Here is a 26,098-nt window from a genome sequence, read left to right as displayed (position 1 = left end):
TTGACTGTTCACATCATTTGGCGGCGTCTTTGATGTGCAGCATCAACATTTAACTTGTTCTCATTTACAAGGTATTCGAATAGTTGCTCACATATGTGATATACTTTTATTATCCGTCGACTTCAGAGGCCTAAACGGGCAATTGACTCAGTATTTTTTATGTTTTTGGGTCTAAGTGCAACTGATAAAGAAATTACTGTTCCTGAAGAAACAGCTGGCTTTTTGCCATGCCAAGTAGCATCTTTTTAAGTAATATATTTATTCTTTCAGCAAATCTTTCTTATAACATAGAGGTCATGCAAGAATATTTCCTGGTATAAGAATTAAAATACGGATTAAAATTTAGGATTTATACAGTTATTAACAACTGCTTTGATCAATATATTGTAAAACAAACACTTCTATGTTGTTCACTTTTTATTTCACATTCATAAAATGTTTTTAGCATATTACATAACACAGATCCATAATTTACACGCAAAGCATTCTTCTTATTCAAACATAATAATAAAGATTTATGACACATAAGATATCAGATAGTGTACTTTTTTACATTTGTATATGAATTTCAAATGCAGTTCTCGGGACATTCCATCATTTTCGATTTTCTTTGAACATAGGATAAATGAATTTCAGTGAATATTGTCAAAAAATGATAAAACATAAATCTTTGATAATTCGTCACAATCTTTTATGTAATTTTATACTTTTATTGTATTTAGATAAAAAAATCAACTGCTGTTTAAAAATGACAGACACACAACTCAACCCAAGTATACGTACAAACATACACAATTAAATGGAAACAATAATAATAAAAAAAACAAGCATCAAAAATTGCACTGTCCCGATATCACAACAAAACAGAGAACATAAATTTTAAGTGCAATACATCGAAAGAATTATTTACAATATTTACAGCAATCTTACATTATTAACAACTTTAGAAGTCACTAATTTCGAATTATGTATTCCAGTTTTTAATGTTTGTTTAAAAAATAAATATTTTATTTTTAGACAATGGCGTCATTTGATGTCAATGATTTTCAATTGTTTTTTTGTTTTTTTTTTAAATATTTGATTCTTTTTCTTATAACAAAAATAAAATAAGCAATAGTTTATACAATTGCCGGTGTTTGTGATAATTTGTCATTACATTTGCAATACGCGCATGCGCAAGAAGTGGGTACGTCATCAATAACTGCAGTAAAGATCATGTCGGCATGCTCACTGTATACGAGCACCTCTCTGGTCATATATCCCGTCGGTTTACAGATCATATTATAGTTGTAGGAGTACCCGACAAGGCAAAGATTTCGCTTCACTCCATCAAACCTGATACGCTTCAAACGCCTTTGCATTCTTCTTGGGTAATGTTTAGGTATACTTACAGCCCTGAAATTAAAACAACGATGCTGTTATAATTTTTCCCGAGAAATGATTTGAAAATAACACTTTACTATTTTTATCAATAAAATTTCTATAAATGTAAAAATACAAGAAAAAGAAGTTCGAAATGACAATGAAAAGTATTATTAGATAGAGACTGATATGACTAAATGTGGTGACTAAATAAGTTAGTAGATCTACACATGCGTTTGAAATTTCACGTGAAATTTGTATAACGTTTCGTGGTTTCCTGTACATAATTTATCGTAAATAAATGACGCAGATTTAGAAGGATTTGATATAAAACTTACCATGGATGTACACATTCAACGTCAAAAAGGTTTTGACCTTCAAGCACGTGACACGGTAGCAGACCACCATTTAGATTCATGAGATGTTGGGGCACGGTGTAATGTGGTACTTGTGCCCAAATAACACGGATTGGTTTCCGGATCATCTGACATATGGATTCGTAGGTGTAATATTGGTTCTGCCTAAAATGCAAAATGTCAATAATTAGTTACAGTACTTGAACTGTTTTACGTATCTATTGACATTAAAGTGAAACGGTCCATAAAGGAAGGTCTGTAATAACATAAATAAATATGCTGATGATATTAAGTATCATAATTGACAACAAACCATAAAATAATTATATATGGATACTGTTGATGATTGCGAAATACATGATGCGATATTGCATATCTTTATATAGATAGCAGTTGATAAATTATTCAAGAACAAAATATTAATTTTCGTCATAAAAATGCTCCTACTAAATCACTTAGAACTCTATCAACATTTTGTTTTTAAGATATGTTTAAAAAATATCCAAACGATATATTTCTATTGTTTTCATCAATATTTGAAATATATATTGAAAATATGTCCATTGTAGACCAATCCACTTTAATTTAAAAGTATCATGCTATAAAAGAATTCTTTGAGGATTGTCTTTCATTCTCATCCTTTTCCATAAATATAAACATGTTTAAACCAATGCTTTGTAAATGCATTCTTTATATGTATCTAAGACAAGTTACTTAATTTAATTCGACAATGCTAAGAAATCGAACCTTAAATGAAACTTTATTCTCAATACGTCTTGCAATTTTTCTTAAAAAAAAACCTTTACTTATCAATATCGATGAAATTACAAAGTCACGAAAATAGATATCTTATGTACATTTGTAAAAAGGCATTCAGTAATTACAATTAGAGTCATTCATTATTATTCTTATATGATACATTGTTAAAGACTATTTTCTAAACGAAACTTACCCATACACTTGATCACGATCGTTGTATTTCTGGCAACCTTGAGTGACCATTAGGTAATCGTAGGTATCATTATATCTATCAGTCATTAAAAGATTGTCCACGTTTGTTCTGAAACAAGAATTAAATATTTATTAAAATACTCAGTTGCCTAGGATTTAACTCACTACAGTATTAGAGCATTACCCTTAGACACTTGCAGAAATCATGATTGCAAAGAAGATCCCGCCGATTCTTACATTTTTCATTCATTATCGAATAAAATTGAATTCGACGATTTAAAGTGCATTTCGGCGGATGAAAAGGCGAGATTTTTAGCATTTAATTAGTCAAGCGCCTTGCGGTGCACCAACACTTTTTTAGTCTCACTTTTTGCCTAAAGTATGTACATTGTAGTTAAATGAAAACAAATTACGAAATTAATACTCATAAAAGTACATTTTTGTTGAAGAAAAAAGCATTTTTATGACATTAATTTTCTGAGATAATCAGTTATAGATACTATAATAATTAAGAACTAAAACATTTCTTACTTTGGATATGTTTGGAACTGGCTGTCTTTGCATACCCAGTTGTGTGGCTTCAGTACTTTTCCAAATGTCACTTCACAGCTGCGTGCATTTGGGATGTAACTAGTGGATGACAGAGCCTGGCAGACTCCGATCACCACGGACAATGTTAAAAGCGTGCTCTGTAAAATAAAGAACAAACATTTGTATAAGGATTAAATAGCTAAAATGAAAGTAACAAAAATTAGTTGACTGAGCATCGCAAAAGTCGTTTCCATTAAAATGGAAGGAAATCATTTTATGTAATTTGTAAATAGTGTAATTAGCAAAATCCAAGCATATATAAATGAACATTTTTTGTCAAAAGATGTACACATTTACGCTTTAAGAAAGTGTTTGGTCCTTTTTGTGCTTGTTATGAACCTCTTCAGAACTGAAATTTGTACATTAACGTATCTACTGTTAAGCCATCAAAATTATATCAAATTACGAGAAAAAAAGATGCGGCAAAAAGAATGCTCAAACATTTCAAGTTTTTTTTTTAAGTTTTAATATTGATGAATATAAATCATTAGTATATTAGCAGGTTCAATATGAACTTTATCTTGTTCACTATTTGCGAACAAGTTGTTTTTTCCCCTGTTGGAATTATAGAAATGATAACTAAATAGATTCAGACTTACCAGGTACATTTCGCTAAGTCCTATGTTATGTTTTCATTCATGCACTTCACGAGTTATATATTAACAAGTACAACAAATTTGACCTTTTCGATTTTTGCAACGGAGCATTTGATTGGATAACGATTCTGACGTCAATTTCATGTTAATGAGCGTTAGCTTCGGGCAATGTGTTGACGCAGGTTAATTGTTTCGACGATTTGCGTATTTTTGACAATTTAATTGCCATTTGTCTTCATTAAATATATTATTTTTGTCAAGTGCTTTAAACGAATTTAATGCTAGAGTGTAAAATCTTCGACCGCGATTCAGCAAAAAAGCGGTTTGTTACGCAGTCGTTTAATACGTAGTCCTTTTTTCTGCATTGAATAGATTTGAAAACAAAACAACAATTAGAAGAGGAAATGGGAGAAAAGGAAATCAAAACAAAGTCTTAAGAGGCTTTTAAATGTATATTTCTATGTTTTATATTACATTGAGGTAAACAAAAGTTCAAAATAAAGACTATTTCACATTTTCTGTATCACTTAAGCATACCTTTGTGGGTATGGTTGTTATTTTGTGATGGTAATGTTAAACACATTTATACAATTATATACACTGCATTATAATAATTAATATTAATTAATATTGTGTGTCATCGAGATTTTTCATGTTGATTAATTAGCGTTTGCATAAACAAAATTATTCATTTTCAAATAAAAAAAATTTGTTCTGCATTCAACCGGATTGTTTTATTAAGTGAACGATTGGTTAATTTTGAACGAAAATATATTAAAGCTAATTTCTGTTGAGAATTGATGAGAACGTAAAATCCGCGTAGACTTAATTTTATGCCCCTACAGCCTCAAAGAAAAGCATGGGATCTGGGTTTGAACGTGTTTTATAAGATATTAACATGTACATGTATGTTCAAAATGTAGCCAAACTGGAGAACTTTTCTGTAACTTCGTTAGGACTTATATGTTTTCATCGCTACCTAAAATTACATTTTGTATTCATGTATCTGTTTTGTATCTGTTGTTAGCAAATCGGTACACTTCGTGAAGACATGCTCTTTTTATATGAAAGTTCTGATGCAATCAATTTCTTATGGTGTCTGATTTGTGACATGTCGTGTTTTCACCCTGCGGGGCGCCAAAGGCACCACTTAGTCGTACTTTCGCTCAATGGGGCGCAAGGCGATCAAACGAGATGGCACAAATAAGCCACCATAATTTCAATATGTATAGACGTTATGCTTCTTCCGTGTGGCTAAAATGATTAATAAAATACACCTTTATGTTGCTACCATACACCATTATGTATATTTCAGTCTGCTATATTGATTGTAAATAATGTAACTGACATGTTCAGCAATAAAATACATCAATAAATGAGGATAAAGGAAACACATGTGATTTCCTGTGAAAACGTAGTTTCCTGTGAAGACATTATTTTCCGTGAAGATCATTTCAAAACAACTCAGTTTCTTTCTTTCTTTTTTTTTAAACCCCTCACTGCTGTAGGAACACGTCGGCGTCCATGCACGTGCTATACACTCAGAAGCAATTATAACCGACATTTATATCTTTCGATATAAATTGGTTATTTGTGAACGGATTTTGTTCAACTTTGGACCATACAAAATTCAACATATTAGACTTACTACTTAGAATTTTATTCACAATTCATTGACACGGAAAAAGAGAAAATAACTAAACAAATATGCTACTGCAAAATGAAAATCACAGAATGGCTGTATATATCGTAACAAAATGAAAAGTCTCTGAATCCCACTTAATCTGTATTTTACCAGTTCTAATAATTTTGCATGTCCTTCTATGGTTATAACACCTGTCTCATGGAAATGTCGCAGTTTCTTATGACAGCTTGGGGCCTGCCCCAAAGTCACCAGATCTAAACACTGAATTGAACTCGCGTATGAGAAAACAACGAGAAGCCCCTCTCAATTTGATGGAACTCAAGCAAGCCCTTGTTCAGGAATAAAGAACTATGAAACAGAGGTGTTGAGGTTGTTATAGCCAATTGGGAGGACATACAAAGTATTATAACTGCTTTAGTGGGACTCAGAGACTTTTCATTTTGTACCGATATTTACAGCCATTCTGTGATTTTTCATTTTGCAGTAGCATAATTGTTTTGTGTTGTTCTCTATTTTCTTACCAATTAATTGTAAATATAATTCTAAGTAATAAGGATGATATGTTGAATTTTGTATGCTCCAAATTTGAACAAAATCTCCGTCCATAAATAACCTATTTATACAGAAAAATGTAAGTGTCGGGTTATAAATGTCTCTGAGTGTAGGGCATGGTTCACAACTGCTCACTGTCGTATTAACACTGAGATATGTTTTTTATTCGAAAGCTTGAATGCTTCGGTGGTTTCTAGTTTTCAGCATGGCAGTGCTTTTATAATAATTTGTTGATTTATTTTGTAATATATTTCCTTTCCTCTGAATTTGGAACTTTCAGTTGATTTAATGTTTCAAGGATCAAATCCGCATGCTGTCCTAGCTCTTTATCTGCAGGGCTTACGGTTTACGACATATAAAAGATAAAGTAATCTACCAGTTGTACATCTTTCTACTAAACATCATAATATTCGTTGTCTGTATTACATTTATAAATTCGGAAAAGTCGGTATAAACAATTATACCCATCATATATATATCATGGGAAGCAACTCTTGTTTGATAGTAGCATATAAGTAATCAAAATTTACGTCCCTTGACTCGAAATGATATACAGATTGACTTCTACTTGTGCATGTAGTTTTGTTTAAATTTATTAACTATATATTTATATCACTACCTAAAATGTTGTCGTATGTGATTTACCTAAATTGTATTAAATCTGTATATTAATGTAGAGGTGCTTGTTTCAATCGGTTATTCTCCTTTTCATGCTTTATAAAATGAGCCGCGTCATGACAAAACCAGCATAGTGCGTTTGCGACCAGCATGGATCCAGACCAGCCTGCGCATCCGCGCAGTCTGATCAAGATCCATGCTGTTCGCTATCAGTTTCTCTACTTATAATAGAGTTGGTAAGCGAACAGCATGGATCCTGATCAGACTGCGCGGATGCGCAGGCTGGTCTGGATCCATGCTGGTCGCAAACCCATTATGTTGGTTTTGTCATGACGCGGCTCAAATACAGCTTTAAGAGGCGTGTGTCATCTTACGGCACCTCTGTAATTGGACAGCTACTAGCCGCCATCATACTCAAGAATTAAATTAGTAGTTAAACTTAAATTTAAAGAGCCAATTTGATATTAAAGTTCTTATTTGACGTTACTTCATATAAACTACTCATGACATATGTTATCTATGTAAGGCTAAACCTAGATTCATTTCAGCTAGATTTAATTCTACTTGAGGGATAAGAGTAGGTTAATAAACGATTAAGAACTATTTTGTTCATATAGTTCAAATAATTACTAGTTAATGCATTATCCATTCGTGTATGTCCATGCAATTTATTTGTCTTTAAATGAGTTACTTTACAATAAATTTATGCAACTCACGTAGTCAGATCGTACTAAAATCTGTACAGGTCATAACTTAATAGTATACTAGGTATAATGTATAGATGAACAGAAAATATACTCATATATATACTTATTAGATGTATATGTATACGTATTAAATAGTTTCTATTTTACCATCATTAGATATTTTTTGAAGAAATTAGTTTATCTTTTAATTTTACAAGACTTCTGTAAATCATTCGCATTTCTACATTTAATACATAAATACCACATAAACGAATCAACTTCCTATTTTTGCAAGAAAGATTCAAGTTTTAATAAATAGGCTCCAAATAAAGGTACAATGATCGGAATTAACACGAGGCATGGTGAACAAATACTTGAAAAGTATTACACAAATACTTGTAAAGTATTACACATGTCGGTAAAGGGGTTGTGTAATACTCGAAGTCAATCATGACATTAACAATCATAAGCGCGAAGTTCTGATCATCTTACAGCAAATTAACATGGCTGTAACAGCTGTCCAAGGTTAAGACTTAAAGACATTTCATGTGCTGCTGGTATTCTTGTGAGCAATTAAATGGGTAAATCTGTCCCTGTAAAAAAAGATATTTTGTAATTGTTTGCAAAATTTCCTGCATAGGTCAGCCTCGATTTCATTTTCAGTTCCCCAAAATCCACATCAAATCCTTATTGTATTGAAATGGCAAAGTTCTGTGAAAATTAAAAAATATTGTTGTGTGAAATATAAAAGGTCATTATAATTTGTTGAGAACAACGTCGATTCTATTGGACTCGAACATTACTGTCAAACCTAGAATGGACGAGACACCAGCCGAATCTGAAACAGGGATTGTAGCTAATATAGTGCATGTCCAACAGAAACCAGTATTGAAATATAAATGAGCCACGTCACGACAAAATCAACATAATGGGTTTGCGACCAGCATGGATCCAGACCAGCCTGCGCGTCCGCGCAGTCTGATCAGGATCCAGGATGTTCGCTATTAGTTTCTCTACTTGTTATAGGATTTGTAAGCGAACAGCATGAATCCTGATCAGACTGCGCGGATGCGCAGGCTGGTTTGGATCCATGCTGGTCGTTAACCCATTATGTTTGTTTTGTCATGGCGCGGCTAAAATGTTTATCAGCCGCAGAGTATAGTCCAATAAGAAATTTTATAACAGTCATTTCAAAAGCAATTTGCACAAGCTGATCGTAAAATGGTCATCAAAGCGAAAAGTATTTCAGTGTAAATGACGTGCTTTAGAATAGTTTTGAAGAATAAGTTACTGAATCAATGGATTTAGATCATATTAATTTAGATGTCTAACAACTGAGGAAAGTAACACTGAAGTAATGTGTCATAAAGGTAGCAAAATTTAAACAAACTAGTATTTTGACTTCCATACCAAATACTTATTTACTATACATTGCACAACAGAAAACATCTTCACTAATAGGGTTTTCGTGTTGGAGACAAGGAAAAACAACGGAGAAGTTAAAAAACTCTGTAAAAAATGTCAAACATGTACGTTATTTGTCAATAAATATCAGAAAGTTATTTTTTACATTTGCATTTATTTAGATTATCGTAGCATACTAATTATTCAACATTTATATAAAAATGAAGTTGAAAAACATTCCCACTTCATAAGAAAGATGTCATTTATAAATTTTGACTTTTATATCATGCTGACTGTCTTAAGAGACCGTTTCATTAAGCGACCGTTTTGGGTGTTTCCCTTGCTCGGTCGCTTAATACACGTTTGACTGTAATTGTATTAATTTCCAACAGAGCAAAAGAAGCAACAGATAGTTCAACTAAGATGTTTGGAATCTGCAAAAAGATACAAAAACAAAAGAATGAGCCTTTAAGATGGTCAAAAATGAAAGTAGGTCCATACATATGTGCACAATACTCAATATCCCAGTGTTCCTGAGCATGCACTGACCCAACAGCTATTTCTTTGGTATGATACATGTTTGATTTCTATTAAGGTACTTCTATTTACATTGTGCAATAAGCGTGTGATAAACAAAAATGACGGACTTACCACAAAAAGTATACGATACAATAGGCACAATTGCTACAGATCTAGACAAAATCAGTAAAGATATTTGGGAAAATCCGGAGGAGAATTTCGAGGACGTAAAAGCACACGATAATATCACAACTTTCCTGGGGAAGAAAGAGTTTCAAGTTGAACGAAAGTACATCACAAAGACAGGTTTTAGGTAAATAAATTTATTGAAATTGGTATTTCAAAGTTCTTCTGTACATCTGAGCTTAGCTTATTATATGTTTGTATCAGAACGTAATATATTTTACTATCGTGGACATATTTCTTTGATTTAAACTGAATACTACATGGACATTAAAGAAACAACTATGCCGCTTTTTACTTTATCAACACGGTACAAATGTCGAGTTATCATTTACTACATATTGAATATACCCAAACAGTCACCTTTTTAAATTTGCAGGAGAGGGTACTGTCTCTTGAAAAAATAGTAAATGATTCTGATAATAAAAGTATTTTATACATGTAGTGTTGAAACAATATATCGTTACATTTTCTTCTGTTCTCTTTTTTGTCCTTGTGTAGATCGACATTTGGCGGGAACTCAGACGGTCCACATATTGTTGTTATATGTGAATACGACGCTCTGCCTCTGATAGGACATGCTTGCGGGCATAACTTGATCGCAGAGGTCGGCTTGGCTTCTGGTATTGGTATTAGAGCTGCTCTAGGAAACAGCGAGAAACCCATCGGAAAGGTAATTAAATAACCGGTGTTTCTTAAGTGATTTACACTTAACAATAGGACATCGTGTATCATTTTATTTAGTAAGACGAATTTGTTTTACCGAATTGGGATAATTTTGATTGAAATTTAAATCATATCGGCATTAATGTTGAAGATCATATAACGATCTTGTGCGAATAATTTGAAATAATTACTGAATAGATACAGGATTGAGAAATAACTTTGTAGCATGAAAGAGATATATGAATCAGACAGATAAGTCTAAAACAGCAGATTAAACGTAAATCAAGTCAAATGGTGATAGGTAACCTTTGGACAAATCACAGAGTATTTGCCAAGGAAAGAAGGTCAATGAGAACCTGAATGTACAGTAGCCAATACAATATATAAAGGTGGTAAAGCCCTGTAAGGCCTAGGGCTGTTGGTGCCAAGCAAAGGGTCTGCCTTTCAGGTCAGCACTTCGTTATAGGGACTCACATGTCCTAGCAGCCTTTCAATTCGTCCCATACCAACCCCTCGGCTTCAGTCAGGACATCGGCAGCTCGTCCGCAGATCTCATCTTTATTTATTTTCTGCAATCTAGAATTCTTTAAATATTCTTCCGATGTACTGTGCCACTCTTCGATGTGGATGTACCGATGGGATGATACAGTTTAAATTAAGTGTATGGTCTAAAGCTATAAATACAAAAACTCCTCCTGTATTTTATCATCTCAAATTTCATTCAACACTTTCTGAGTTTTAAATCAATTTGTGACTTCATTGCGTTCATTGAACGCCGCCCTTTCTTGTTGATTTTGTTTTCTATACTTCCAGAATATGTAATTTTATTGGGACACCCGCAGAGGAAGGTGATGGAGGCATAATTGATATGATAAAAGCTGGAGTGTTTAAGGACGTTGATATGGCAATGATGGCACACCCATTTCCGTTCAATATTGCAGACTTTCATTCCCTAGCTATTGATTAGTACGTTCTACATTACTTCGTTACATAGAAACATAAAATTATTTAAAAGTGTCCATTCTTATAAATTGAAAACATTTATGAGATTTTAGTTTCTTGTGAAATTAAGAACAATGAGAGCAGTGAAAAAACGACAACAACAAAAACAAAAACAAAAAAAGCAGCAGCAGCAGCAGCAGCAGCAGCAGCAAAAAACAAAACAAAAACCCCAAAAAAACCCGGAAAAAATAAGAAGTAACTTACTACAATACAAAAGATATAACTCAATTCTTGATGGAACGTGTTATATTTCCATGTTTTGACAGAAATTATGATATAGTGTGTTTGTTTAATACAAAAACAGGATAAGTGTAAGGATAATACTAATGATATTTGTATTTCAGGGTTAATGTCAAGTATCATGGACAGTCAGCCCATGCCAGTGCTTTCCCCTGGAACGGTGTCAACGCTCTTGACGCAGCCGTGTTACGGTATCAGAATGTCTCTTGTCTAAGACAGCAGTTTAAACCCACATGGCGAGGTCATGGTTTGTTTCGATAAAATTATCTTTTCTTTTGCTCCGATTATCTTTATTTTACTCCGCAGTTTCGTTAGAGAGAGCCTTTCGTCAAGGAAACTTTTGAATAATGGCCCGCAAACCCTTAGGGCGTTGTCCTTCCTCCTGTTTGTCCGTAGACAATTGGTTCGGCAGCATATCTTTTGAAGAATTTCAGTGTCTGTGTTTTTATTTGGCATGTAAGTATATTATATAATGTCCATCAGTTTCAAATGTTCAGAAATATGTCTGTCTATTAACGTAAATATGGTTTTTAAGATGTTAGCTTGTAGTTTCCAAAACATTAAGTGTTGAAAATTGTGTACCACTCATGCTGGTGCTAGAGATGCGTGAGGGATGTTAAACTTTTTTCATACTTCCTCAAGTACAGACTCACTCAATCAATCAATCGCTTAATCACTCGATCAATCAATCAATCAATCAATCATTTTCATCTAATTTTGTTGTGATTACTGCCTCTGAGAGATCACCCTTTCTCCAGATATTTGATTATACAACATGATTGTATATATTATGTTAGTGCATACATAGAACAGTTTGTTTTTATAATATTTTATTAACCAGTATTATATGTAGCCTTTAAGATGCTGATCGGTAGATTAATACGGTACAACTGGTATGATGCATTTTGTGCTGTAAATAAATGTGTTAAGAAATCCCTTGCCATATTTGGATATTATATTTGTAATGAGTTCAGTAATTTATGAACTACAATTGTTATGAACTTATGAAATCTTTCTATTGGAAGAGATTTTCAAAATTTCTTAAAATTTGTTCATTCTGTTTATGTTTTATCATTAAAGATTCTTACAACGTTAATGCCTAGGTCATCTAAAGTTTAATCTGGCTTGTGTTCCGTTAACAATGCTCATGTTACAGTTAATAACTTAAAAATTCCGTCAATACAAGCTAAAAAGGTGATGATATCCTGAGTAATCTTAATACTGTTGTTTTCGTTCTATCTTTCATCTTGTTTCTAGTGCTATATTAAGTCTCATTTTAGGTGTTATAAAGAATGGGGGATCAAAACCAAACATTATTCCTGACCTGACAGAATTAGAGTTTTACGCCAGAACTCCTACTAAAGCCGAACTAACTGAATTGATGGAAAAGTTAAATAAATGTTTTAAGAGCGCAGCGGCGGCTACCGGATGTGCAGTTAAGTAGTTTCACTTAGCTAAGTTTGTGTGAACGTTTTGTCCTCCTTTTTATTTCAACTGGCAATTGTTAATGTGGCCATTTTACGTAATATCAACCTACCACCAGGAGCATAATATTCTTGATTCGGAGGGGAAAATACTATAATATAACCTATTCTTAATATGTTTTAATTGGCGCTGAAGTTCATGCTTAACTTTTTTTTCAATGTATTTCTTTTGTCATATATACATTTTGTTCGAACAGTTGCATTAACTGCAAGAATATTGTTTGCTATCGTGTCCCTTTGCTATCGTGTCCTTGAACGCTCGTTACATTCAAGAAGTCCGTTTTAAATTGATAAAATGTCGAAATAATTTTGGTTCTAGAGGTTCAAAACATCATTTATTTTTTCACAGTTGAAATACTTCCTGTCATCATTGGTAAATTGATGTTTTTTTAGATAGAAATGTCCAATAACATTTAACATTAACATTCTGATTTAACTGTTCATTATAATCTATTTAAATAAAAAAGATACATTAACTTAGTTACACAAACCACAAAATAGATTTTAAAAGTGTAGTCATGTGCATTAGGAAGAGAAACTGCATATTTCATTTTCTCATAAGAATACTTATCTGTAAGCATTTTGTTTTGTATCCCGAATAAAGAGATATTTACATTCATATATATGTTTCTAGGCAGAAGTTACCTGGTCGGGTAGACCTTGCTACGACATGAAGAATCACAGGACGATGAGTGATTTGTATTATAAGAATGCTACACAACTAGGCATAGATTTCGACAAATACGGTGTCACACATTGTAGTGATACTGTTCCGACGGGATCTACAGGTATGGGAAATGTGTCGTATGAAACACCTAGTATACATCCAACGTTTTACATTGGGACTGATGCAGTTAATCATACGAAAGAATTCACAGTGGCATCAGGTAATGAAACGTCAAATGTTAAACATAGCATTTACATTAAAGATCAAAGGACTGATATTGCACTTCTTTCTTTCTCGGTCATGAACTCAAATTCATTGAAGAATAAGATCAATTTAAGAATAATGAAAATTGTCATTCAGCTTAAGTTGGTATTATTTTGATATCATTTTGTTAACATTTATCAATTTTAAAATATTTAGGCATACCTATAAGCTTCATAACCTCTGATTTCCTTTCAAAATTCTATTTATTTAGTTTCGCCCATTGTTTTCTTGTTTAGGACACACGCATTTTTGTACTTGGAAACCATACGTTGCATTTCATGATATGCCACTGACATGTCTCATTGAAAGTTCAATGATAACCACCGTATGAACACACCTTTAGATGTTTTATGAAATTCAAATCAAAACGAGTCTGCAGCATTTTCAGTTTTGCTATTTTGTACTTATATAGGTGTTCTTATTTTCTATACTTTAAATTTATAACAGGTAATCATGAGGCACAGAAATATACCATTGCTGTCGCTAAAGCCATTGCTGCCACTGCTATCGACATCTTACAAGATTCAAAACTTCTAGTCCAGATAAAAGAAGAATATCGCAGCGGCAAATCTTAAACTAAAGATTAGAGAACTTATCTTGTTTCATGTTTATATTTAACGGATATTCAAGTTCACATCAGTATATGATTGTAAATATTGGCTATATGCACCTTTCAGGTGTTTAATGCTTAATAAATGTTGTTGTTGTTGTTGTTGTTGGATATTGAAGAATAAGCTCGACATCATTTTGCATTTTTTAAATTAGATAGAAAGAAAAATAATCATTAAATAGATATTTACTTTTGTTATTTCCTATACTTCATCGTCACATTATTTTGGTTTACAAACGCCGACGCCGACGAGAGGGTCACTACAATAACTCCACATTTTCTTCAAAAACAAAAGAAGCTAAAATGATTGAAAAACTACAGACCACAAAAAAGTTGCTAGTTACAAGTAAATACAATTGAAATTCAAACAAACAAAATTATTGAAATAACATTCTTAATTCATCGGTTTTGTTTTAATAAATGTATATAAAGTGTAACTAGTTGTTTCCTTTGTTTGCATTAAGCTTAAAGTTTGTATTTTTTCTGTCGATAAAATTGGTACAAAAAATAATTACCTTCATTTCTTAAAAGGCGTAGACAAGTATAGATATAGAAAATGCACTTTAAAAGTTTTCGTTAACGTCATTGTAAAATTGTTAGCAAATAGTAACAAAGAATTGAATTTAACAAACAAAAAAAGCAGTTGTAAGAAGTCTTCTTTAAAAAAAACGAAACTAGCCCAGATAAAAGCGACAAAGACTTACACAGACGCAGGAACATCTTCGTAGATGAATTTTCTGGATTAGAAAAATGTGAAACACACTCATTTCAAATGGAATGTAAGAATACTCATGTTCAAACATTGTTCGCAACCTGGAATTCTAAGATGAAGTACTAATAATAGCAATGGAACAATGTGCAGGATGGACTGACTCCGAGTCTACAATTGCCATGTAATTTTGTTGCGACCTCAAAATTTCTTTACTGGTGGAAAATGCTTATCATTTTCGCTTCTAGGGTTAAGAATGTTCCTTCCATTTTATAATATAAAGTTATCATAATATTTTTCAAGTTTGAAAGAGGACTGTTGACACTCTTCGCAAGATTTGAAAGAAAAGCCACATTACAGTTCATTCTTAACACTTTTTTTGGCAATTGTATGAGAGAAACCTTCTTTTTGTTTATCGCAAATAATTATGAAAATAATATCCATTACAATTGTATTTAAAGTTATTTTAAGGTATATACCTTTTTACAATACATTTTTCCATAGCAACCTATGTTGCATTTCGCGCATGCGCATTCTGCGTAGAGCAAAAGCGTAGTAAAATTGACAACAGTGTTTGATACTTTAAGGTTTTTATAGTCGTGATTCCATGTAATATTAACCAGAAGACAGTAATGTTTGGATGACTTAGAGCGGTAAGTACTTAAAACGTCAATTGATATTTATAACATATATAATAAATATGCAGGACTAATAATCCAATGGTCAAAAGGCGCATACAAAATACGTCTGTTTAATTAAGGTATCATTAGACGACTTATTCATCCGTAATTTAAATTTAAAGAGCAGGGTGTTAAAGATTAAATTTTATTACCCCTGTGTTACATAATATTACACAATGTGTATTGTACATTTCTTTGGATTGGCCAGGCGGTAAGTGACAAACAGATTGACACGCGACCGTGGTTCTTTGTTTCCAGCTAGATACTGTAGTGTTTTAGAACCATAATTACGTACTATTATGAAAATCGTAATTTAAGTAACTTTTATATATACCGATCTCATCAATGATTATTGATTTGTGAAGTGACAATTAGTGTGACTTTCATTAAAAAAATACTAACATGTGTTACGAGGAACTGGATAAAATGAGTGTTATTTCACTTTCCTTAAAGATTTTGAAAAAACAACTTTTAAAATATATTTATGTGACTAAAAATTATCTGTTGTGCATCACAGTCAGATAAAGGGTGAAATCAGGTAAACTGAACACTAAAAATGCATTATCATCGGGCCTGTTCTGACTATTTTCAGAATGCTAATTAACCTCGATTTTATATGTTTTAATTTTTTTTATCTTTTTTTATGAACTATTACAACAACAATCGAGTTGACTCCCATTTGAATCAAAGATATAATTCCACATTTTCTAGAAAAAAAATCTCAATGTCAGGTCCGTGACCGTGAGCGGGTCCACCGTAAGGGGGAATTCTTAAACAATTTCCTTTTCCATGCCTTTTTATGGCAATCTTGGCAACAAAGCTATAAAGCAATTTTTTCTTTTTTTTGTTTAAAGCTATTTTATATAATTTTCTACCTTTTACCTTAAACTTACTCGGAATTGTCTATGAACTTCTTCTATATTTCTATGTTAGATTATGCTTTTTTTGCCCTACGCAGATTGCGCATGTGCGGGGAAATACTACTTCCGGTCGATTTTTCATAGCAACGGACCGCGTCGTAAAAAGGTCTATAAACAAAACTCATTTATTTATTAAATTAATCTCAAAGATAATACTTCACTTCAAGGATATACTTACAGAATATTAGGAACATTTGGATATTTGTCACCGATGCCGAAATTGAAAATAGTGCCTCTTGTTATTTAACTGGTCTCACATCAAAAAATATTTAAATGTAATTTATTCTTGTTTTGCAATTGTATGAGAGAAACCTTCCGAAAAAAGTATATATTTTTATCGCAAATATGAAAATATTCATTGTTTAAATTACAACTGTATTTAAGGTTACTTTAAGGTTTAAATAGAACACATTTAATTATTTAAATGTAGAGCGTCTAATGTCGCAAAATGTATAACGTATTATCTTTAAATATCAATATAGACGCAAATATGTAGCATTGGAAGCAACTCTTGTTTTTGTGCAACATATTAGAAATAAAGTTACGTCCCTTCAGTTCGATTTACGTGGAAGTGGAGATTACAAATCCAAGAGTTTAATATTTTAAACATCGGCAAGATTTTGATTTGTATGTTTAAACTGTGCTGTTTTCTCGTTTACTGTCATATTTAATAGATATGAAAGGAAACGATGGTTTTGTACTCTCATTTTATACGAAGATTAAATATATTCACAAAGTTTTTTACCGTGTTTACATTCACCCGATACTCTCTCGTATATATGTGTTTAAAAGTTTCATTACGCTGATCACATGCAAGTATATGTGCATTTGTAAACATTGATGTTTACAGATTTTATTTTTTTTATGAATTTATGAACTATACTAAATAACATCGATACCAAGCATGTAAAATATGTTTCATTTGCATATAGCCTAAATTGTATTATTTTTGTACTTGCAAATTATTTTAGAATTGCTCGTTTCTCTATACATTTGAGCGGTTGTTTAGTAGTTATGAGATGTCGTCTGCCTTTCAACACGAGGCCTGTAGTTTGAAGCCCAATTTGTTTCTCGAATGTCACCAGTACAGAGTAATTTTGAGGAATCAAACACGATAGTGTTTAAAAATAGGCTATAAGCTTTCTAAACACTAGACCTTGAACTTTATGTTTAAACCTAAATAAAAAAATTTGTTGTTACAGTCGAATGAATAAAGATATTATTTACCATTACAACATATTAAATTACCAGTGACATGTGTTCTATATATAGAGATAAATCTCGACTTTGTTTACCTAGGCCGAGTAGGATTATAAATTTATGAAAATTGTATTTGGGTGAAATAGGATAATAAATAGATGGACGGTTACTTTTAATTATAACAGTTCTACATATCATTTGCAAGGTATAGTTGTTATTTGATATATTACTTTCATGTATTTCAATGTACATTTCATACTGGTTTGGTTTTTGAAATAAATATCTTTAATGGTAAAATTGATCACGAAATGACGTACTTGTCACCTTAATATACATGTATTTATATGATAGTACTTGTACATATCATCATTAAGTATGAATACTGAAAATTCAGTAAAAATGATAAAATCGAATAATAGTTTAAAATGGCTGTGCATCAAGGTAAAGCACTGATGATCACATAAAACTTTTTGAACACAATACAGTATAATTTACCAACATTTTATTGATCATGGATACTGTTAAGATTACATGAAATATAAATATGACTCATGATATGAAATATACACCAAAATAATCTAAAGAATCATGCAATGTCATAGTCATATAAACATAATTCGGTTTTCTTTAGCAAAACAACAACAACAACAAAAAAAAAGAAGCAAAAACAATATCATGAAGTAAATGTTAAATAGTTATCAAAGGAGCACAGTATCTCGTGCGCACGAGATAAATTATAATACACACATGGACACCCTCTGTGCCACCGTAATATCATGACCAAAATTAAATGTCATCAAATGGTCATTATAGTATAAATCTCGATGAGGTGTTTTTTCTGAATTTCAAAACATATAAGAAGGCTATAAACATCATTATTGATATTTAAACATTAACTAACTATCAACCTGATTTCATTTTAAGTAACTAACCTTTAACTGATTACACAAATCAATGTTCTTATTTTCAGTAGATCAAACGTGAATGTTCATCCATACAGAGTATCTGTATATCCATACAGAGTATCTGTATAAATGCAAGATCACGTAATTACCCTTGTATTGCAGAGTATATCCATAGCAGAGGATGGATCATTTCATTTTTCTATGAAAGGAAGCCTCTATTAACAGTGTATGACAACCAGAAATGATGGACTTAAAACAAAAGGCATACGATGCAATAGACACAATTGTTACAGATTTAGACAAAATCAGTAAAGATATTTGGGAAAACCCGGAGGGAAAATTTCGAGGAGGTAAAAGCACACGCTAATATCACAGCTTTCCTTGAGAAGAAAGGGTTTCAAGTTGAAAGAAACTATATCACAAAGACAGGATTTAGGTATATCGTTTTTGTTTGGTTTCATTTCAATCCCGTTCTGCAAGTATGAATTAATCTCACATGTACTTCATAACAAGCAATGCATTTTGTCATTGATTTTCTTTATTACAGAATAAAAGTTATACACACTCAAAGCTGTAGGCCAACATAAGTAATACATAAAATAATAAATGTTAATCACATTTATCTTTAACATTTCAAAAGTAATCCACGGTTTATTTTAACGTCAGAAACAACGTCACAGTCTTTTGACATCATTTGTTGAAGGACGTAAAGATTTTCTCATGCAGGCGTCCGTATACTACAACATAAAGCTAATAAATGGTCATTTCACACAAAAAACAACATTTTTTATTTCTGAATTAATATTTCAGTTTTAATCATGTTCTGTTAACTTTTTATAATAATCAAATGCTAAAACATGATAATTTCACCTGATTTCATTTATTATACTTACATGTAGATACTTATTCAAGTAAATACACTGAGCGTACAAGTGAATAAGAAGAAACCCAAAAAACTTTACGTTCCACCATTTTATTTCTTTTTTTTCCATTAAACTTTCCTTCTTCGCATGAATAATTAAAAACTAACTATATATCTCAATGTTCTTTGCACGCCGGACCATATATATTTGATTAAAATGTATGGCAGTCTTTTGTAGCAATACATTTTGATTATGTTTTACTATAATCTGTAAACCATTTAACAAATTTGTCAATTTGAATTCATCTTATACATATATAACTTTGAAAATGTATAACTTATTTAGTGAGGGCATAAAGTTAGCATAGTATCATTGTTACAATTAGGTTATAACCTATTTTATTTTGTATTTATAACACAATGGTATTTATACTGAATACTAACATGACATTTAACTATCTAATATTATTATGTAGTTTAACATTTCGTGTTTTTAAAAAAGAAAGCAAGCGCAAAATTGTTATAAGTATTATCAACAGGATTACGAATTGGAAGAATAAAGAGTTTCCTAGGTTAACGAAAAATGACAATTCTTCCTTTTATATCTTGTCCTTGTGTAGATCGACATTTGGCGAGAACTCAGACGGTCCATATATTGTTGTTATATGTGAATACGACGCTCTGCCTCTGATAGGTCATGCTTGCGGACATAACTTGATCGCAGAGGTCGGCTTGGCTTCTGGTATTGGTATTAGAGCTGCTCTAGGAAACAGCGAGAAACCCCTCGGAAAGGTAATTAGATCAACGATACCTTCATAATGATGTACACTTACTTGTAAGAGCAAATATGCTACATGAAATTTAAGAAGACAAAAAAGTTTTGTTGAAGTTGTGTGCGGCTTTCTTTGATTTAAATGAAAATCACATTGACATTTATGATCATATTACGATGAGAATTTAAACGTAGTTTAAAAGAAAAAAATGAAGATCATGATTAAAACTGCGTTTTTTGATTGACATGTTTTGATCGACCCAAAGCATGTTCCATAATTATTATTATATTACATGTATATCTAATTAGCTGTTATAACGTTGCAGTGAAAAATTCAACTTGTGTCTTCTGGAAATACATGTAAACCTTCAGTAATATGATATAAATATTTCAGCTTACTATACTCGGTACACCCGCAGAAGAAGGTGGCGGTGGAAAAATTGATATGATAAAAGCTGGAGTCTTCAAGGACGTTGATATAGCAATGATGGCACATCCATCATCGTTCAATCTTGCAGCAGTTCATTCCCTAGCTATTGAACAGTTCGTTCTTATTTTCCTTTTTTTCGTGCAAAAACTAAAAAGATAAGGCCCTTGTCCGAAATTATAGAATTCAAGGCATTTATAAATTTATTGATATAAAATTCTGGACAAAGTGTGATCTCTCGGAAGCATTACTCGAAACAAAATTGCATGAAAACTGCAGACTTGGTTTGATTGAGTGTGGACAAGACAGATAATGAAATTGTGCAGTGCAACATCCCTGGCACCGACTTGAGCGGTTCTCAATTTTCAACACTTACTCGTAAACGTGTTGGAATTAATGATCGCTCAAATAAGGGAAGTATGGGGCAACATTTTACAGCTGCCACACAACACTGTTGTGTAGTATAAATCCGGAAAAAATGTAATCCCTCGAAAGCATTACTCACAACAAAGTCAAACCTATTAATGAAAAGTTTCTTCTTGAGAAAAAAAAAACTGTATAAAAAAGTAATAAACTGAAAACAATACGATCATAGATAAATCTAATGATATCATTTAAGGAAATAATAACTTTGTTAACTATAAAAGCGATATTGAAATTAACACTGATCGTCTTGTACGTATGATTAAGGAAAAGTATTGAAACAATATTTTTATTTCAGGGTAACTGTCAAGTATCATGGACAATCAGCCCATGCGAGTGCTTTCCCTTGGAACGGTGTCAACGCTCTTGACGCAGCCGTGTTATGTTATCAGAATGTCTCTTGTCAAAGACAGCAGTTTAAACCAACATGGAGAGTTCATGGTTTGTAAAATTATAAACATCCTCTTTTCTGCATAGAAACTTCTGAAGAATGGTTAAATATATTTGTCACATCCATATTTTGTTTGTTTGGTGTCATCCCAAGTATCTAATACAGCTTACAGAGAAAATAATACATCATCTTACAGCTTCAAATTGATAAGGTGTCCTGCCCATCCGCTTTTCCAAATAAGGAGAGCGTCGTATTAGTAATCCAGGGGTCGCCACCTGACTAGATAACCCAACAGTAGTAACGAGTTTCTCTTCAAGCAATCAACTACTATTCCCAAATAATTTCGGAGTAAGTGGTGGGCCAAATGGCCATTACAGTCAAAGACCGAGATCAATGTTCAAGGAAAAAATACATCTTGCCCAAGATCGGGCATGACCATTGTTCTCAAACATTGAGTCGAATGGTTAATTGTCACTCATGATTCAGAAATCATGTAAGATAAAACGTAGTCGGTTAATTGCGGAGAAACTAGCAATTCCTGAATGTATTTGAAAATATAGTTTATGTAGATCGAACGACGAGAAAGCAATAAGAAGTTCTTAAATATTCATATATTAAGATAGTTATAATTTATTTACCAGTCAGCTACATCTACATCGTTAATACTCTTATTTTTCTAAAAAAGTTGATATATTAAAAATGTTAAAGTGAGAGTTTGAAATCTTTTAAGTTTGTTAAGAATTAATTGTTAACGACTCACGCAACGTTAATGACTCATTCATTATGGTCATGTTACACTTTGATAAAAGGTACATATCTTAATCCCAATTTTCTTACTTTCTTTCATCTTGTTAACCGTGCTTATGCTTGATAAATACGGCCTTATTACAGGTGTAATAAAAAATGGTGGATCAAAACCAAACATTATACCCGACCTCACAGAATTAGAGTTTTACGCAAGAACACCCACTAAATCCGAACTCACTGTATTGATGGACAAGTTAGATAAATGTTTCGAGAGTGCAGCAGCGGCTACAGGATGTACAGTTGAGTATCTCGAATATCAAAAACTTTACTCAGCAAAGTTTGTGTTATCGTTTTTATTTATTGCTTTGAAATTGAATTTGCCATTGTCAGTTTGGCGATTTCCCTAAATATATACTGTCTTCTTAACAGCATTTATGTATCGATTAGCTTCAATCCTTTATCTATTTCAATAGGCTGTAGCGCATGCTAAAATGTTCCATGTTATTCCTTTGTCAGCATTTTTCTATGGTTATCATGTAGTACGTTCACAGTTTAATTTCAATTAATTTTTATTTCTATTTCGGTATCAAGTGTCAGTATCAAGTACCAAAGTTAGTAGCTTACACTTTAGACCTTTGTTAGACATTAGATGTTTTGGCAGTGTAATTGATGGTTTACATTTATTTCTAGGCAGAAATTAGCTGGTCGGGTAGACCTTACTACGACATGAAGAATAACAAAACAATGAGTGATTTGTATTATAAGAATGCTACACAACTAGGCATAGACTTCGACAAACACGGTGTCGCACACTTTGATGGAAATGTTCCGACGGGATCTACAGATATGGGAAATGTGTCGTATGAAACGCCGAGTATACATCCCATGTTTTACATTGGGACTGATGCAATTAATCATACGAAAGAATTCACAGTGGCATCAGGTAATGAAACGTCAAATGTGAAACATATTTACATTAAAGATCAAAGGACTGATATTGCACTTCTTTCTTCCCCAGTCATGAACTCAAATTCATTAAAGAATAAGATCAATTTAAGAATTTATGAAAATTGTAATTCAGCTTAAGTTGGTATTATTTTGATATCATTTTGTTAACATTTATCAATTTTAAAATATTTAGGTATACCTATAAGCTTCATAACCTCTGATTTTCTTTCAAAATTCTATTTATTTAGTTTCGCCCATTGTTTTCACGTTTAGGACACACGCACTCTTATACTTAGAAACCATACGTTGCATTTCATGATATGCCTCTGACATGTCTCATTGAAAGTTCAATGATAACCACCGTATGAACACACCTTCAGATGTTTCTAAATGCAAACATTCTGCCTTATCATGTTAAATGAATAATTTTGCTTAAGCCGGTGCTAGGGGGCATGGTCGACAGCTTGTAATTTGCAGTGCCGTTTATAATTAAAATCAATCAAAACGAGACTGCTTTTCAATTTTGATATTTTGGACTTCTATAGGTGTTCTTATTTTCTATACATTAAATTTATTACAGGTAATCAAGAGGCACAGAAATATACCATTGCTGTCGCTAAAGCCATTGCAGTCACTGCTATCGACATCTTACAAGATCCAAAACTGCTAGCCCAAATAAAAGAAGAATATCGCAGCGGCAAATCTTAAACTAAAGATTAGAGAACTTATCTTGTTTTATGTTTACATTTAATAGATATTGAAGAATAATCTCGACATCATTTTGCATTTCTTTTAATTAGATAAAAAGAATAATACGTTCATAAAAAGACATTTACTTTTGTTATTTCCTATACTTAACCGGTCACATTACTTTGGTTTACCAACGCCGACGCCGACGAGAGGGTCACTACAATAGCTCCACTTTTTGTTCGAAAAATGGAGCCAAACTGATTTTACTTAAAAGTGCATTTTCCTTACTTCCACCCTCTTTTAAAATACTTGTTTACGTCTTTTAGGAAATGATAATACTTATTTTTGTACCGATATTATCAAAAGAAAAAACTACAAAGCTAAATACAATTAACGTATGCATGTTTACAAACAAAGTAACCAACGCGTTATAATTTATATAAATTTATTCAACAAAACCGATGAACCAAGAAATGTTATTTCAATAATTCTGTTTGAATTACAATGGTAGTTATTTGTTACTAGCTACTCTTTTGTGTTCTGTAGTTTTTTTTCCCGCGTTTAAAGTTTTCGTCAACGTCATTGTAATATTTTGCAAATAGTAATAAAGAATTGAATTAAACAAGCAAAAAATCAGTTGTAAGAAAGTTTCTTTTAAGCAAAACGAAACAAGCCCAAATTAAAGTGACAAAGACTTACACAGACACGGAAACATCTCCGAGGATGAATTTTCTGGAAAAAATGTGAAACACACTCATTTAAAATAAAATGTAAGAATACTCATGTTCAAACATTTTTCGCAACCTGGAATTTTAAAGATGAAGTACTAACAATAGCAATGGACCAATGTGCAGGCTGGACTGACTCTGAGTCTTCAATAGTCATGTATTTTTTTGCGATCTAAGCTTCCGATGGATAAACCTTCTCCCAGATTTCTTTACTGGTGGTAAAGGCTTATCACTTTCGCTTCAAGGGTAAAAATAATGTTTCTTTTCATTTATCATACATATTTAAAGTAATGATAATATTTTTCAAGTTTGAAAGAGGACTGTTGACACGCTTCGGAACATTTGAAAAAAAAACCCACAAAAACATTACAGTTCATTTTTAACACTATTTCTTCTTTTTTGGCAAATATGTGAGAGAAACCTTCTGAATAAAGTATATATTGTTTATCGCAAATAAGAAAATATCAATTGTTTAAATTACAATTGTATATTAAGTTATTTTAAGGTATAAAATTTTAATAAAACTCATTTAATTATTAAATTAATTTCAAAGATAATAACATTTCAAGGATATACTTACAGAATATTGGGAACATTTGTTTGGATATATGTCACCGGTGCCGAAATTGAAAATAGTGCCTCTTGTCATGATTATTTAACTGGTCCCACATCAAAAGATATTTAAATGTAGAAATATTTAATATCGTAAAATGTATAATCTATAATCTTAAATATCAATTTACGCAAACATGTAGCATTGGAAGCAACTCTTGTTTTTGTGCAACATATAAGAAATCAAGTTACGTCCCTTCAAAAAGTTTGAGAGATAACATCGGTAAGATTTTGATTTGTATGTTTAAACTGTGCTGTTTTCTAGTTTACTGTCATATTTAATAGATAGTATAAATAAAAGGAAACGGTGGTTTTATACTCTCATTTTATACTAAGATTAAATGCAATTCACATAATTTTGTATCGTGTTTACATTTATTCGATACACTCTCATTTATATGTTTTTTTACTGAAGTTTCATTCGCATGCAGGTATATGTGTATACACGTTTTTATTTGTAAACATTGAGGTTTACTGAATTCATTTAATATTTTCATGAACTTATGGAATATACTGTATAACATCGATACTAAGAATGTAAAAGTATATTGTATTTGTATATAGCATAAATTGTATTATTTTTGTACATGCAAATTATTTCAAATTGCTCGTATAAAATGCTATATTATTTCTTTGTCTATAAATTTGAGCGTTGGGTTAGTAGTTGTCGTCTGCCTTTTTCAACCCG

General features: G+C 31.9%; 2 protein-coding genes and 1 pseudogene across 2 annotated transcripts; 2 read left to right on the top strand and 1 right to left on the bottom strand.

The window, feature by feature from the left end:
• Positions 1-399: 399 nt before the first annotated feature.
• On the bottom strand, positions 400-4,001 carry LOC132754447 (uncharacterized). The gene is made up of 5 exons (XM_060745074.1): positions 3,860-4,001; positions 3,201-3,358; positions 2,671-2,778; positions 1,701-1,883; positions 400-1,395 (listed from the first exon to the last, which is right to left on the bottom strand). The coding sequence occupies exons 1-5, from the start codon at positions 3,866-3,868 to the stop codon at positions 1,119-1,121; spliced, it is 735 nt and encodes a 244-aa protein (XP_060601057.1). The 5' UTR covers positions 3,869-4,001; the 3' UTR covers positions 400-1,118.
• Positions 4,002-9,399: 5,398 nt separating this feature from the next.
• On the top strand, positions 9,400-14,398 carry LOC132754456 (peptidase M20 domain-containing protein 2-like; annotated as a pseudogene).
• A 3,545-nt stretch (positions 14,399-17,943) lies between these two features.
• On the top strand, positions 17,944-24,193 carry LOC132754445 (peptidase M20 domain-containing protein 2-like). The gene is given in 9 exon segments (XM_060745073.1): positions 17,944-18,110; positions 18,973-19,144; positions 19,146-19,246; positions 20,293-20,464; positions 20,839-20,987; positions 21,593-21,735; positions 22,577-22,731; positions 23,123-23,375; positions 23,961-24,193. Coding segments are annotated over 8 exon segments (1,194 nt in total). The 5' UTR covers positions 17,944-18,110; positions 18,973-19,051; the 3' UTR covers positions 24,089-24,193.
• Positions 24,194-26,098: the final 1,905 nt, after the last annotated feature.

This window comes from Ruditapes philippinarum, unplaced genomic scaffold, assembly GCF_026571515.1.
Source record: "Ruditapes philippinarum isolate M1 unplaced genomic scaffold, ASM2657151v2 ctg1338_1_1_1_1, whole genome shotgun sequence".
NCBI lineage: Eukaryota > Metazoa > Mollusca > Bivalvia > Venerida > Veneridae > Ruditapes > Ruditapes philippinarum.
The sequence above is the reverse complement of the archived record's forward strand: the minus strand, read 5'-3'. Positions and strand labels throughout refer to the sequence as shown.